General features: G+C 43.4%; 1 protein-coding gene across 1 annotated transcript; it reads right to left on the bottom strand.

The window, feature by feature from the left end:
• Positions 1-1,134: 1,134 nt before the first annotated feature.
• Positions 1,135-12,835, bottom strand: gnrhr4 (gonadotropin releasing hormone receptor 4). The gene is made up of 3 exons (XM_066685577.1): positions 12,296-12,835; positions 2,825-3,029; positions 1,135-1,634 (listed from the first exon to the last, which is right to left on the bottom strand). Exons 1-3 carry the CDS (start codon positions 12,833-12,835, stop codon positions 1,135-1,137), a joined length of 1,245 nt encoding a protein of 414 aa, XP_066541674.1.
• Between the last annotated feature and the right edge of the window lie 1,199 nt (positions 12,836-14,034).

Here is a 14,034-nt window from a genome sequence, read left to right as displayed (position 1 = left end):
ATATGACAGACACCCGGGCATTTATTAGCATCAGCCATATGTAATATTAGACTCAAAGCCTATGCACTTTGAAGATTATATGTATTTTAAACCCCCCCCTAAATAAATAACCATGCAAACCCGAAGGGTGGGGATAATAGTCCAGAAAATACCAGACTGGACGCCTCTAATAAATGGCATGAATTCCTTCTGAGGTTCATCTGCATTCATTTGCATTCACTGTGTATCACAATTTGAATCCATCTCCTCTGCATCTGAATTAAATCATGGCATTAGCACAGCCTTGTTCCTACACTCACGGTCCATTCTCTCAGCTCCACAGACCACACAGGAGCACTTTGTAGCTCTATAGTTATAAGTGTAGCTGGTTTGTTGCTCTGCATACTTTGTTCCCCCTGTTCTTCAGCGCTCAGGACCCCCACAGAGCAGGTGTGATATGGTGGTGGATCATTCTCAGCGCTGCAGTGACACTGACGTGGTGGTGGTGTGTTAGTGTGTGTTGTGCTGGTGTAGAGTGGATCAGACACAGCAGTGCTGCTGGAGTTTTTAAACCCCTGAGAACCAGTCTACCGACAAAACACATCCAGCCGACAGCGTCCCGTGTCACTGATGAAGGACTAGAGGACGAGCGACACACACTGTGCAGCGACAGATGAGCTACTGTCTCTGACTCTACATCTACAAGGTGGAGCAACGAGGGAGGAGTGTCTCACAGAGTGGACAGAGAGTGGACACAGGGTTTAAAAACTCCAGCAGCACTGCTGTGTCTGATCCAATCGCTCCAGCACAAGACACACCATTGAGAACAATACACTGCCTGAAAAATGCCTGTTCTGTGGGGGTCCTGACTATAAAGGAACATGGCATTAAGCCCAAACAGTGTATGCAGAGTAACATAGACTACAGTCTGTAGCTGTAGAACTACTCAGAGCTCCTATATGGTCAGTGGAAATAATGGACAAACTAGAAGCTGATGAAAGAGAGACAGCTCTAATCCAGCATTGAGTCAGTAAATAGATGTGGAGCCGAGCATTTCCAGGGAGTTTTGAGGTTAGCTAGTGTCCAACACCTTGAAGGACAGCTCAGTTTCTCCAAGGCATTAGCTGCAGCATTTGTTTATTTGTTATCAATGATTCATATCATGCTTTCTAGGGTGGTCTGAGTTAACTCGACCCCTCCCCTGCTGTGCACTATAAGACTGCTGCATTGAGACCCTCTGCCTTCCATAGGGCCAGTCCTCTGGCTTATCTGGATGAGCCTTTTCTTGCGCGAGGGTGACGGCGAGCACTTGAGAGAGCCAGTAATGACAGTGTTGTTCTCCGGCTCGGCGTGAGCCGCCGCACCACGGCAGTAGCGCTTCAGTCCTTTGCGGAAATGGATGGTGAAGAGTCCATAGGTGATGGGGTCCAGGATGGCATTGAAGAGCCCAAAAATAAACAGGATGTGAGTCAGAGAATGAGAAACCGTCTCCTCCAAATCATCAGGGAGGAACCAGTACCACAAGCCCAGCAGATAATAAGGCGTCCAGCACACGATGAAGGACGTAACGATGACGATGCTCATCTTCAAAGTCCTCATCCGGGCCTTTGGGATGTTGTTGATGGAGCGCCGCAGATGCACTTCTTTTGAAGACACTAGAAAAGAAAAGGGCTATGATTACGATCAGTCAGAGCTGGAGGAGAGGCCATGATCTAAACGTCCTCCTGCTATGACCCATAGTCATTGTCATTTATTATTAGCAACAATCCTTTTTAAATCAGCAGTAGGCTGTAGTTTTACCTTAAAATCATTGTGAGGCTCTGTCGTTGCTACTTCAGGTACAGCACTGCAGAAACAGCACTATGTAATTTTTGGAGGAGTTTATGAAACCATCCCCCTTCCCCTTGATTTCAGGACATTGCTGTAAAAATTAATTACACCCTGCAACTGTAGGGGGAGCCCAAGGGCAATATATATATATATATATTGTATATAAATACGTCGTAGGCAAGAAGCTTTCATAAAGACACTGGTCCTCATTCATCAAAGTTGCATATGGTTAAATTTGGTTTATCTCTATAACCAGACAAATTAAAAATATAAATAAAAATCAGCCATAACGATAAGAACTGGAGCACCTGGCGCTTTGCTCTTAAAGTGGGTGGAGTTATTTTTCTGTGTGGTGTGTACTGATATAAACACACACTGCTCCTCCTATATGTTCCATTTAAACATATATTACACTATGCTTTTATTTTATATGAATGGCTCCACCCACAAACTCTACCCTCAACACTGGGCGGAGCAACAGCCTCTAATCCTATGCAGTAACACAATGTTTACATCTGTTATTTTACACCATCACACGCCTCCATCACATCATTCTACTTTCTCCAACCAATCAGCACGCTCCGTTTACTCCACTCTCAGATCCACTCTCAGTTTAACTCTATACAGACTGGTCAGTAGAGGGAGTAGTGCACTCGTTCCACCGCAGAATCTGCAGTCATTGGCTCACATGCCTCTGAAAACAATTTTGTCATTGGATCACTACTGAAACATCTATATGAATTAGGGTGTGCTCTTTGTAAATTATTTACAAATGAGCGAAGGTGGGCGGAGCTTGGTTTTACACACTGAAGTTGATTCATCAACTGCGCTCAAGCTTCTTGAATCAGACGATGGATAGTTTTCAAACGTTCTGTGTGGTCAAATCTGATGAACAAAGGTCAGTGTTTGGAGCAATCCGGAGACTAAGTAATCATCAATTTCAATCAGTTTCCCCTTGGCTAATAATCACTCTCAGCCTTTATTCCTCCATTAGTGCTTAGTAAATATGACCTACTGTTTCCCTTGCTCATTCGCTGAGAGATCTCCACCAGGATGCGCGTGTAGCAGAAGATCATGATGACCAGGGGGAGCAGGAACAGACAGACAAAGGTGAACATATTGTAGAGCGTCTCTTGCCAGTGCTTCACGAAGCTGCCTCGTGTGGTGCACTGAGTAAAGTTGGCGGGAACTGTGATAGTCACATTGTGAAACAGGAACATCTGTTGAGACACAGGAAGGTTTTCAATACACTTTGTGGTATACACCAACTCACTGTGGTGGAACCCTCAAGGGTACAATGTTCACAATGTTCAGTACTTTAGTTTTAATTTATTAACTGATTTTAAAGTTGTGCTGATTTTATTCGCCTCATTTCAGCTCCAGGAATTATTATTATTATTATTATTATTATTATTATTATTTGACACAGTTGAATAATGAAGGATTACAGAGATCCCTCTCTCCTTCTGGAGAAAAGAATGTATTCAAAATTGAGGGAAAACAGCTGGACTCTAACACCACCCTTAGTGACAGTAATGTACCGGTACAGTACCATATTTTCTGACAGTTTTATTCAAATGTAAAGATAAGTAAAATACTTAGAACATTCCTGAGATCTAGAACAGACATGGACAGTTAAAGAATACACTCCAAGAGTTGATAAATCTGAGGAGAATATTAACTGGAGGCATTGCCAACACCCCGAGTGAGGAGAGGAAGCGTTGGTTTCACTCGATGAACAGCTGCATATCTGAATAACGTAATACCAAACTGTAAACTGTAAATCAATTGTTGCGGTATAATTTGTTGCTTTAAATATGGACAGCAGTGTCAACAGGAAGATAGTGCTTGTGGAAATCAGGTTCCTAGCAGTTTATAAGATGTGTGCTGGAAAAGAGAGTATAAAGCCATCTCTCAAAATGTCAAACTGAGGTTCGTCTGTTATCATTTTCTCTGGAAACCACTGAAATTAGCACCTGGAGAGAAGGGAGGGGAAAGGCATAACGTATTCACACTGATGACTGGCTATTTAACCTTCAATTATCTCTTCCAGGGGCTGTGATTACTGGGGTTTATTAAATATGAGGAAATACGACAGGTGTAGATTTTTAATTTGAGAATAGACATGCGTCACGTTTCAGAGTCCCATATAAAAACAAAAGTCCAGTCAACTTTATTGACACTGATTTTCTTATTTCTGTGCAGATGTGTTGTGTGAGGACCAACACAGGGTGATGTGGAGGTGCAGGGCGTTGTAGCAGAGATTGTTTTATGGCAGAATTATCACTGTTCCTATCCACATCACTGTCCAGTGTCCTTAGAAACGTAACGTAAACACACAGACTACAGCACTGCGAGAGACACCAGACAGGAATAGTGAGCTACGATTAGTAGTGTGTGAAACTGGCCACAGGTGTGAATGTGTGAAACAGTCTGCAGGTGTGAGTGACAGGGTGAGTGTGTGTGAGTGATGGGGTGAGTGTGTGAAACAGTCTGCAGGTGTGAGTGTGTGTGAGTGATGGGGTGAGTGTGTGAAACTGTCCACAGGTGTGTGTGTGTGAGAGTGACAGGGTGAGTGTGAGAAACTGTCCACAGTTGTGTGTGTGTGTGAGTGACAGGGTCAGTGTGTGAAACTGTCCACAGGTGTGAGTGTGTGAGTGACAGGGTGAGTGTGTGTGAGTGACTGGGTGAGTGTGTGAAACTGTCCACAGGTGTGAGTGACAGGGTGAGTGTGTGAAACTGTCCACAGGTGTGAGCGTGTGAGTGACAGGGTGAGTGTGTGAAACTGTCAACAGGTGTGAGCGTGTGAGTGACAGGGTGAGTGTGTGAAACTGTCCACAGGTGTGAGTGACAGGGTGAGTGTGTGAAACTGTCCACAGGTGTGAGCGTGTGAGTGACAGGGTGAGTGTGTGAAACTGTCCACAGGTGTGAGTGACAGGGTGAGTGTGTGAAACTGTCCACAGGTGTGAGCGTGTGAGTGACAGGGTGAGTGTGTGAAACTGTCCACAGGTGTGAGTGACAGGGTGAGTGTGTGAAACTGTCCACAGGTGTGAGCGTGTGAGTGACAGGGTAAGTATGTGAAACTGTCCACACGTGTGAGTGACAGGGTGAGTGTGTGAAACTGTCCACAGGTGTGAGTGACAGAGTGAGTGTGAGAAACTGTCCACAGGTGTGAGTATGTGAGTGACAGGGTGAGTGTGAGCGTGTGAGTGACAGGGTGAGTGTGTGAAATGAATGAATAGTGTGATCTTGTTATTCCCTCTGCTCTGTTTAGTGGGTGATTTTTCAGAGGGAGGAGTGGTGTGAACGTGAATTCCCAGAGCTCAGTGAATAAAGATGTTGCACTGCAGCACAAGCCTCGAGGCAGGAGTCTGTAGCACTTCACCCTCCTTCACTGAATGTGTTCATTCACCACATGTGGGCACTCAGTAGCACACAGAGCAACATGAATGTGACACATGGAAATCTATCACCATGTCCCTAGTGCAGTCATCTAACCTCTAATCAAAAGGTTCCCATTCACACTGCACTTCCCTTTACACCCCTGGGACTGCACAGATTCATTTTTTCCCGTACACCTGAAAATAGCTGTGCTGCTAGCTATCAGACCCGTGGTGAAATGAATGGGCTTTTGCAGAAGGGAAATGATAAGAGGCAGAGAATAAAATGGTGCATACTCACAGTCTGAAGATATAATCAGGAGTTGTATTACATTAATATTGCAGTAATTCTGACCTTCCACATGATATAACTCTTTTCAGTAAAGCCAAGGACCTTCTTCAATACTGATAACGCTGGACATACACAGGATGCTACACAGAGGCATTACCAGGATGTCCACGGTGGGCATTTGGATAGTTTTTTGGATAGGGTGCTTTTCTCATATAGGGATTGTAAACAAGGGTGTAGTGTAATTTGAGGAAGAGGAGGAAGGGTGACAAAAAAATACAATAGCAGCATCCGATTTCTGTACGAGTGTCTGGGCCATTATACTGAGAAAGAGCAAGAGAAAAAAAAACATCTCAGACCCTCTCTCTCTCTCTCTCTCTCTCTCTCTCTCTCTCTCGGTGTCTGAGTTATTTTCTTTTTTTTACTGTCTTCTTGACCTCTCATGTTTTTGTCCCTCTTTTTGCTTTCTTTCTGTCTTTCTTTCAGTTTTTAGTTCAAGTTCAAGGTTTTATTGACACGACACATTTGTATTTCTACTGTCAAACCATTAAACACCGTCCCAAAAAGAGCTAATCGTTAAGAAAAAACATGTTAATTATTAAATGCATTAACACTTATGAAATCTTTCATAAGTCTGTTTCTCTCTCACTCTCTCTCTGTCCAATTCTGTGTCTGTCTCACTCTATCTCTCTGTCTGACTCTGTCTCTCTCTCTCTCTGTCTGTCTCTCTCTCTGTCTGACTGTCTGTCTCTCTCTCTCTCTCTCTCTCTGTCTCTCTCTCTCTGTCTCTGTCTGACTCTCTCTCTCTGTCTGACTCTGTCTGTCTCTCTCTCTGTCTCTGTCTGACTCTCTCTCTCTGTCTGACTCTGTCTCTCTCTCTGTCTGACTCTCTCTCTCTCTCTGTCTGACTCTGTCTGTCTCTCTCTCTCTGTCTCTGTCTGACTCTCTCTCTGTCTGACTGTCTGTCTCTCTCTTTCTCTCTCTCTGTCTGACTCTCTCTCTCTGTCTGACTCTGTCTGACTGTCTGTCTCTCTCTTTCTCTCTCTCTGTCTGACTCTCTCTCTGTCTGACTCTCTCTCTGTCTGACTGTCTGTCTCTCTCTTTCTCTCTCTCTGTCTGACTCTCTCTCTCTGTCTGACTCTCTCTCTCTGTCTGACTCTGTCTCTCTGTCTCTGTCTGACTCTCTCTCTCTGTCTGACTCTCTCTCTCTCTCTGTCTGTCTCTATCTCTGTCTGACTCTGTCTGACTCTCTCTCTCTGTCTGACTCTGTCTGTCTCTCTCTGTCTGTCTGTCTCTGTCTGACTCTCTCTCTGTCTGACTCTCTCTCTCTCTGTCTGACTCTGTCTCTCATGATGTGGACTGTTTGCTGTGTGGGGTTTTGGGGGGCTGTGTCTGTGAGGCTGAGGTATAGGACGGATTTGTGTTGATCACACAAGACACTGACTGCTCTGATGTGGTTTTGTTTATGATTCTGTGTGAAATTGTGTCTCTGAGAGTTTAATGTTTCTGTTTTAAAGTGGTTTGAAAGTCTCTCTCTCTCTCTCTCTCTCTCTCTCTCTCTCTCTCTCTCTCTCTTTACAGACACACCATTGCTTTTCTTTCCTCAGCTTCACTCTGTTTTGTGCTTTCCGTAGAATTTAGCAGTGGACGAACCCCGCTGTGTGCGCTAGACCACATGGCTCTCAGCGCTGCCTCACACTCAGATGCCATGCTTAAAGACAGTGGCCTGTGCCAAAAACAAAAACAACAGCAATTCAACAATAGAATAAACACAAAGGTAAAAGACAAAGGTAAAAAACGTGAGGAAGAAGAAATCTAAATAGGAGCAAGAGCCTATTGAACACAATTATATATATATATATATATATATATATATATATATATATATATATATATATATATATATAATTTTCATTGGATTGGCAAATGATTCCTCTGTCACAGTTGGTCAGGGACGAGGAGGACGGTGTATGCCTGAGTGACTATTTAAAATCAAAAAATACAAAACCAAACACAAAGCATAATCTGAAAATAAACACGAGATGGGGCTGACTGAGGGTGGTGAGTAAGATTGTAAATGAGGACGGTTGAATCTAAGAGAGTAGAATGTGTAAGCTATTCATTAAAATCTCCAGAGCATCCCAGCACCGTTACAGAGGGCATGAGTATCTGGGTGATAACATTTACCACAGCAGGGATGTGAACAGCAAATAACTCTAATCTGTCTCCTGTTATCATTTATTCATTTATTAATTCAACCTACAGTGACTGTAACAATGGCTATGTTCATATCTAGAGGTTTCCCACAGTCACAGATACAACTCAGTGAGCTGTGCACACTGTGTACTTTCATTGGAGGCGCACAAGTAGTAATCAAAATAACTCTATGCACATGCATTATTTTGGGCCATTTGAATGTGGCGCTCACCATTTTAATTAAAAAACATTTTTTATAATGCACTAAATTTCCAAAGATATACACTCACCCATCCAAATCATTGAATTCAGGTGTTCCAATCACTTCCATGGCCACAGGTGTAAATATCCAAGCACCTAGGCATGCAGACAGCTTCTACAAACATTGGTGAAAGAATGGGTTGCTCCCAGGAGCTCAGGGAATTCCAGTCAACCGTCAGTGGTTTTATATCAAAGTTTAAGTGAGTGGGAACAATGGGAACAACAGCAACTCAGCTACAAAGTGGTAGGCCACGAAAAATTACAGAGACGTGATCAACGTATGAATAATAATATCAAGTTAAACAGCTCAAGTTACACCAGATTCTGTGGGAATTCAAACAGTGAATAAAAACGTACAGACAATTTACATATCAGCCGTGTAAAAACCGCAGATGTATTTTTTTTTTCCCTCAAACACACAATTCCACCTTAAAAGACACAGAACTTTTGAACAAAAAAGGAGAGAGGACAGCGTTTCCCCACAATTGTAGCCAGCAGGTCACCTATGATTTTAATCTGTGTTTTTATTAACCAAAAACCAGGTTACCCTGGGTCCAGTGTTGGCATGTGAGTGCTTCTGCTACCAACGCTGCATTGTTCTTAACCTTCCTCTTGTGTTAGGGTCTTGACCGACCTGTTTAAATTTAAATCCATAAATTTGTTTATTGAATCAAGACATTTTGACTTTGTCAGGAACTTATAATAAAAAAGTACTCAATTATAAAATGCTCTTCTTAAAATGATGACTTTTCTGTTGTTAGGGTCAATTTTGACCCAGGTATATTTTTAAATTAGAAACAAAAACAAGTGCCAAATCTGGACTCATAAACACACTATACACCAACAGCCCACAGCTGGCTCCTCCTACAACCACTCGAGCTACAGTTAGGGGCTTCTACCTTTGTCTGTTTCACAAAACAAGGAAAGACAGACATGTCCAGACACGTAAGGCCCAGTCAGTTTAGAGTTAGAGTTTTGTATCGTGTACATCTCCAGTTTACAGTCTGCAACAATGAACAATTAAAACCAATCCTTTCATGGATAAGGAAGAATAACAAGGTCAACAAGAGGTGAGAAACAAATGGGTTGATAATTAATTGTTTTTAGGGGGCCTTATGGCTGATTTAAGACACGGGTCAAAACTGACCCATTACATAGCATAACATAAGATATATAAAAATTGGGGATTAATACAAGTCTGCTCATGCGCACTATGTGCAGTATTGTGATGAGTATCAAAACGTTTTATTATATAATGACATGCTTACTCTGTGGCATCTGTAATATTAACCTTTTAAATACTTTATAATTAATGGGCAGTGGCTTTAAAATAATGGCAGAACTGAGCAGCTGATTAGGAAAACCCCATAATTTTGATCTGCCCTTGTCTGAGTCCAGAAATCGTAATCTACAAAGCCAGGCGAACATGGTTACCTTCAGCTTTCATCACATTAACTAATGTAATTGGTGCTATTAGAGCTGCAGGCTGGGTTTTTCTTTTTTACATTGCTTAAAATGTCAGCCTTGATTAGATTAGCAGTCTTTTAAAATCAAGACTGCTTGTCAGCCATGCTAATTAGGCTTTTGGTCAACGTGTCATTTTATAGATCACACTCTGTCTAAAACTCTGTCCAGGGTGTGTTCCTGCCTTCCAACCAATGACTCGGGGTAGGCACCCGACCCACCGCTGCCATGTATACGATGAAGTGCTTACAGGAGAAAAATTAATGAGAAAATGAATTTCCTCTACCTATTTTACCCCTCCACATTAAAGATCAAAATGTTTGTGTAAATTACATCTAAGAAGCTAGTTCAGTGATTCTCGAGTGCACTTACTGTGCATGTTTGACACAAACATTCATTTGGGCTCACACAGCAGCACATGAGCCTAAAGAGAATGCATGCCACGTGTGCGCAAAAGGGCCATAAATGTCCATGGGCCAAGTTCCTCTCACACGGTCTGAGAGACAGTGGAGTCCAAGTATTTATTTATTTTTTTAACAAAAAATATGGACATTGACTTGTCTGTGCCAAAAAAAGAAAACCAACCATCCAAGTGAATTCCATATGTGTGAAGACACTGGTCTGCAGGTGTATATTGGGAATTTAGAGAAACATATGCGGCCATCAAGGTCACCACTTTTCCTGGGAAGTCCACGTTTAGAGTAAAATGTGTATTTATTAGTGATCTACCAATCTGTGGACAGCCATTACCTCTCTGAGGAAAACTATAGACCAGTTGTTCTATTTACACTATATGCCTTTTCATTTGTTTGTGAAATATGATGCCCTTTCACACATGCGCATTAATCCAGAAATGTTCCAGAGTTTTCTACAGGGGTTAGACAATGAAACTGAAACACCTGTCATTGTAGTGTGGGAGGTTTCATGGATAACTTGGAGCAGTCTGGTGGACAATCTTCATTAACTCCACACTGCACCAGTAAGAGCATGTGCATCCAATGGTTCAAACATTGTATCCTGAAGGCGGTGCCGTGTATCAGGACGACAATGCACCAATACACACAGCAAGACTGGTGAGAGATTGGTTTGATGAACATGAAAGTGAAGTTGAACATCTCCCATGGCCTGCACAGTCACCAGATCTAAATATTATTGAGCCACTTTGGGGTGTTTTGGAGGAGCGAGTCAGGAAACGTTTTCCTCCACCAGCATCACGTAGAGACCTGGCCACTATCCTGCAAGAAGAATGGCTTCAAATCCCTCTGACCACTGTGCAGGACTTGTGTATGTCATTCCCAAGACCAACTGACGCTGTATCGGCCGCAAAAGGAGGCCCTACACCATACTAATAAATTACTGTGGTCTAAAACCAGGTGTTTCACTTTCATTGTCCAACCCCTGTATGTGTGTGAATGCAAACCCACAGCATTTGTCTCAGACGTTACCTGTGCCTTATCCTCCTCACGCCCTGGTAAAGACTCCAGGTGAAATGAAACAGGAAATGAAACACAGAAAATCTCCCGCTGTGCGCTGCATGTGTGATCGACCGCTCAGAGACATCTCCAGACCGACACTCTGGAGTTTTAGTGTCTCTAAAAATTCTCATGACTTCATGTGTGAAAGCGGCATGAGTCTAATGTTACCATCCCTAATGACGAGCATGGGCTAGAGGGCTATAAAACCTCCCTTATTAGACTAACACAAAGTGCAACGTTGTTCTCCAGTTTAGCCGAACACTTTCCTACATATTTGGAAAGAGCTGTAGTGGAGTTTGTAATTGAGAACTAATCACCCATCATCAGTATGTGACCTTAGAAATGCTCTCATGTAACTGTGCAGTCAGATCCTCACAGCAATAGTACAGCACAGAGGGCAAAGGATTCCCCTGGATTCTCTCTTGCTCTATGGTCTACTAGATATGAAGTGAAACTTCATAGTTGTATAAGCGTCCCTTACACAGCTGTTCAAGCTAAATCAGACATGCTGCTCCTTGTCTCATTAAGTATTAAAGAGAGCGGAACAGGAAATTGTGGTCAGTGATCTCCCACTACAAAACAAATAATCATTCCACGGCTGAGCAATTCACTAAGACAGAAGTCAACAACTGTGGACAGTGACTTCTCGAGTCCATCAGCTCAGAGCTAATCTAAACTTGCGATTAAAAATCAACCACATTAAACAGGCACCCACGCTAGCTAGCCGTGATCAAAGAGATGGGGTACAGGGAGGGCTGTCCTACCCTTACAGAGAACGAGGACAATCATCCTTTCTAGGACATCCAGCTTTAGCTGAGGCATCACCAGTGATCAAATCAGTGACAAGCTGACACCTCAGGAACCACCAAGCAGATAGTGATTGGCATTAACATTAAAAGTGCATTATGTTGCTTTTTCACTGCAGGTTACACACACTCCTCAACTCTACTGGACTACTCTCTGTTTGTCATCTCAAAATTTCATCTCTGAGGTATCTAGCTCTCCCTGGATTCTTTCGTCGGCCACCGATCCAAGGAGCGTTTGAACCTCTTCAAAAGACCACGGCGTCATTTTACGAGCTGCCGTCGTGAGTCGGATAAAAACAAACGTGATCTCTGCTGCAGCTGGAGATTTTACAGATGGAGAGTTGGTGCTGGTCGTCTGCGTTGCGCGGCGTAGAGTGACGACTCTCTCTGGACAATCAGCGCTCTGCAAGGTTTACACACCACGGTTTAGTCCCTACTCGACTCGCTCTGAACCACGAGAGAACAGCCACTAAACAAGAACCCGGATCCAGGTACCAAGTACGATATTTACCTAATTAAAAAGCAGAGAATCTGAGCAAAGTAGGGACCATGCAGTGAAAGAGCGCCATTTTATGTGCAGTCTCTATGGGGCTGCTATTTTGAGCCTGTCCTTACCTGAGGGACCGAAAGTGCCACACTCATGACCCAGGCAGCACTGAGCATGATCTTGCTCTTCTTCTTGGCCTCACTGATGGCGAGAGGATTGAGGATGGCTGAGTGTCTGTCCAGGCTGATGACCACGGTGACGAAGGCACAGGAGTACATGGCCACCAGTTTGAGGAACATGAGCAGTCGACAGGCAAAGTCTCCGGCCAGCCACTGCACCGTGATGTTCCAGGCAGCGTCCACAGGCATCACGATGAAGGTGACCAGCAGGTCGGCCACCGTCAGGTTGATGATGAGGATGCGTACATGAGACTTACGGCGTCTGCTGGTGCTGGCCGCCCACAGAACGGCCAGGTTACACGCCGCTGACACGGCGCAAAGCGTGAATGTGATGATCACCCTGGCTTTGGCTGCCGCTGAGAAGGTGGGCAGCTGCAGGGCCGCCTCTGCTACGGTCCTGTTGCATTCTCCGTAGTCACAGGTAGCATTTAAGATGCTCTCGGGCAGCTGGTCGAACATAGCGGCGGCACTCAGAGAGACGTCATTCATCCCTGAAAAAGGTGTTTGTCTTCCTGCAGCATTAGGTTGAGGCAGGGGTGGCGCACCGAGGGGAGGCTCTTCCACATGATAGTGCTGTCATTCTAAATCACCTGCAGGGAGGAAAGCAGAGTAGTGGCATGGATTTACTTTGGACATATCACCATGCAGTCACACTGCCTGCGGATGCAGACGGTAAAGGTGTGAGCGTGCAGGAGCATGTCTGCACCTACTGTGCAGGGTCAGGACCCAGCTCTTCCATGTGCTTTCCACAGCTGTGGGGGTTACACATAGCCTCGTTAGGAAAGGCTCCTCCTATTTTTGTCAGTTTTTGTCACCACTGTAAAAAATAATCCGTAAAATTTACGGTAAAATGCTGGCAGCTGTTGTTAATATCATATATAAAATAATATATAAAAATAGTCACTTTTTGGCAATCATAAATTTTACATTTAAGAACTGTTTTGTTTACAGTACTTTTCTGTTTAATAAACATATTCACTGTAAAAAAGCCATAGCATTTACATAAAAATAACAAAGAGACATTGTCTTGCCATAAAATTAACATGTAAATTTTGACACAAATGAGAAAATGGAGACTGAGATATAGTCAAACCACATCCTATATTCCGCCCTTAAAAGGAGATACTGCCGAAAGGACCTAAGACATGTTTGGGATCTGGGCGCCACACTCCAGCACTGAACACAGGCCGATGGTGAACTTTCCTGACCAACACACATCTTGTCACAACATGCACAGGAACACACACACAAATACACAAAATAATCACCTCAATGTAACCCAAAATCAAAAAGTCTCAAAGACAGAAAATAACAATGACACTCTGAATATCACAGAAAATATGGAGAAGCAAGGCATGCTGGGAGCTCCCTAATGAGTCTCAGCTCCTCCCAGTCATTGGACACTTGTACCACCCCCTAATGGTTTATGCGTTTAACAGTGAAATATTGTATTTTTCACAGTAAAGAGATGTAAAAAATTGTATTTTGGCTGATAAAAGTATTTAATGTATTTTTCACTGTTACAGAAACTGTTTTCAAACTTTACAGTCATTTCCTGTCATGCTTTTCACCGTAAAATTCACAGACATCTTTTACAGTGTGGAACTAAGTGAAGGCTGCCGTCAACTGCAGGACTACCCCACCTCTGCTGCCAAGAGATTCCTAGCAGTCACACAGAGGAAGAAGTA

This window comes from Hoplias malabaricus, chromosome 11 (genome assembly GCF_029633855.1).
Source record: "Hoplias malabaricus isolate fHopMal1 chromosome 11, fHopMal1.hap1, whole genome shotgun sequence".
Classification (NCBI taxonomy): Eukaryota; Metazoa; Chordata; class Actinopteri; order Characiformes; family Erythrinidae; genus Hoplias; species Hoplias malabaricus.
This window is presented reverse-complemented; position numbering and strand designations above follow the sequence as displayed.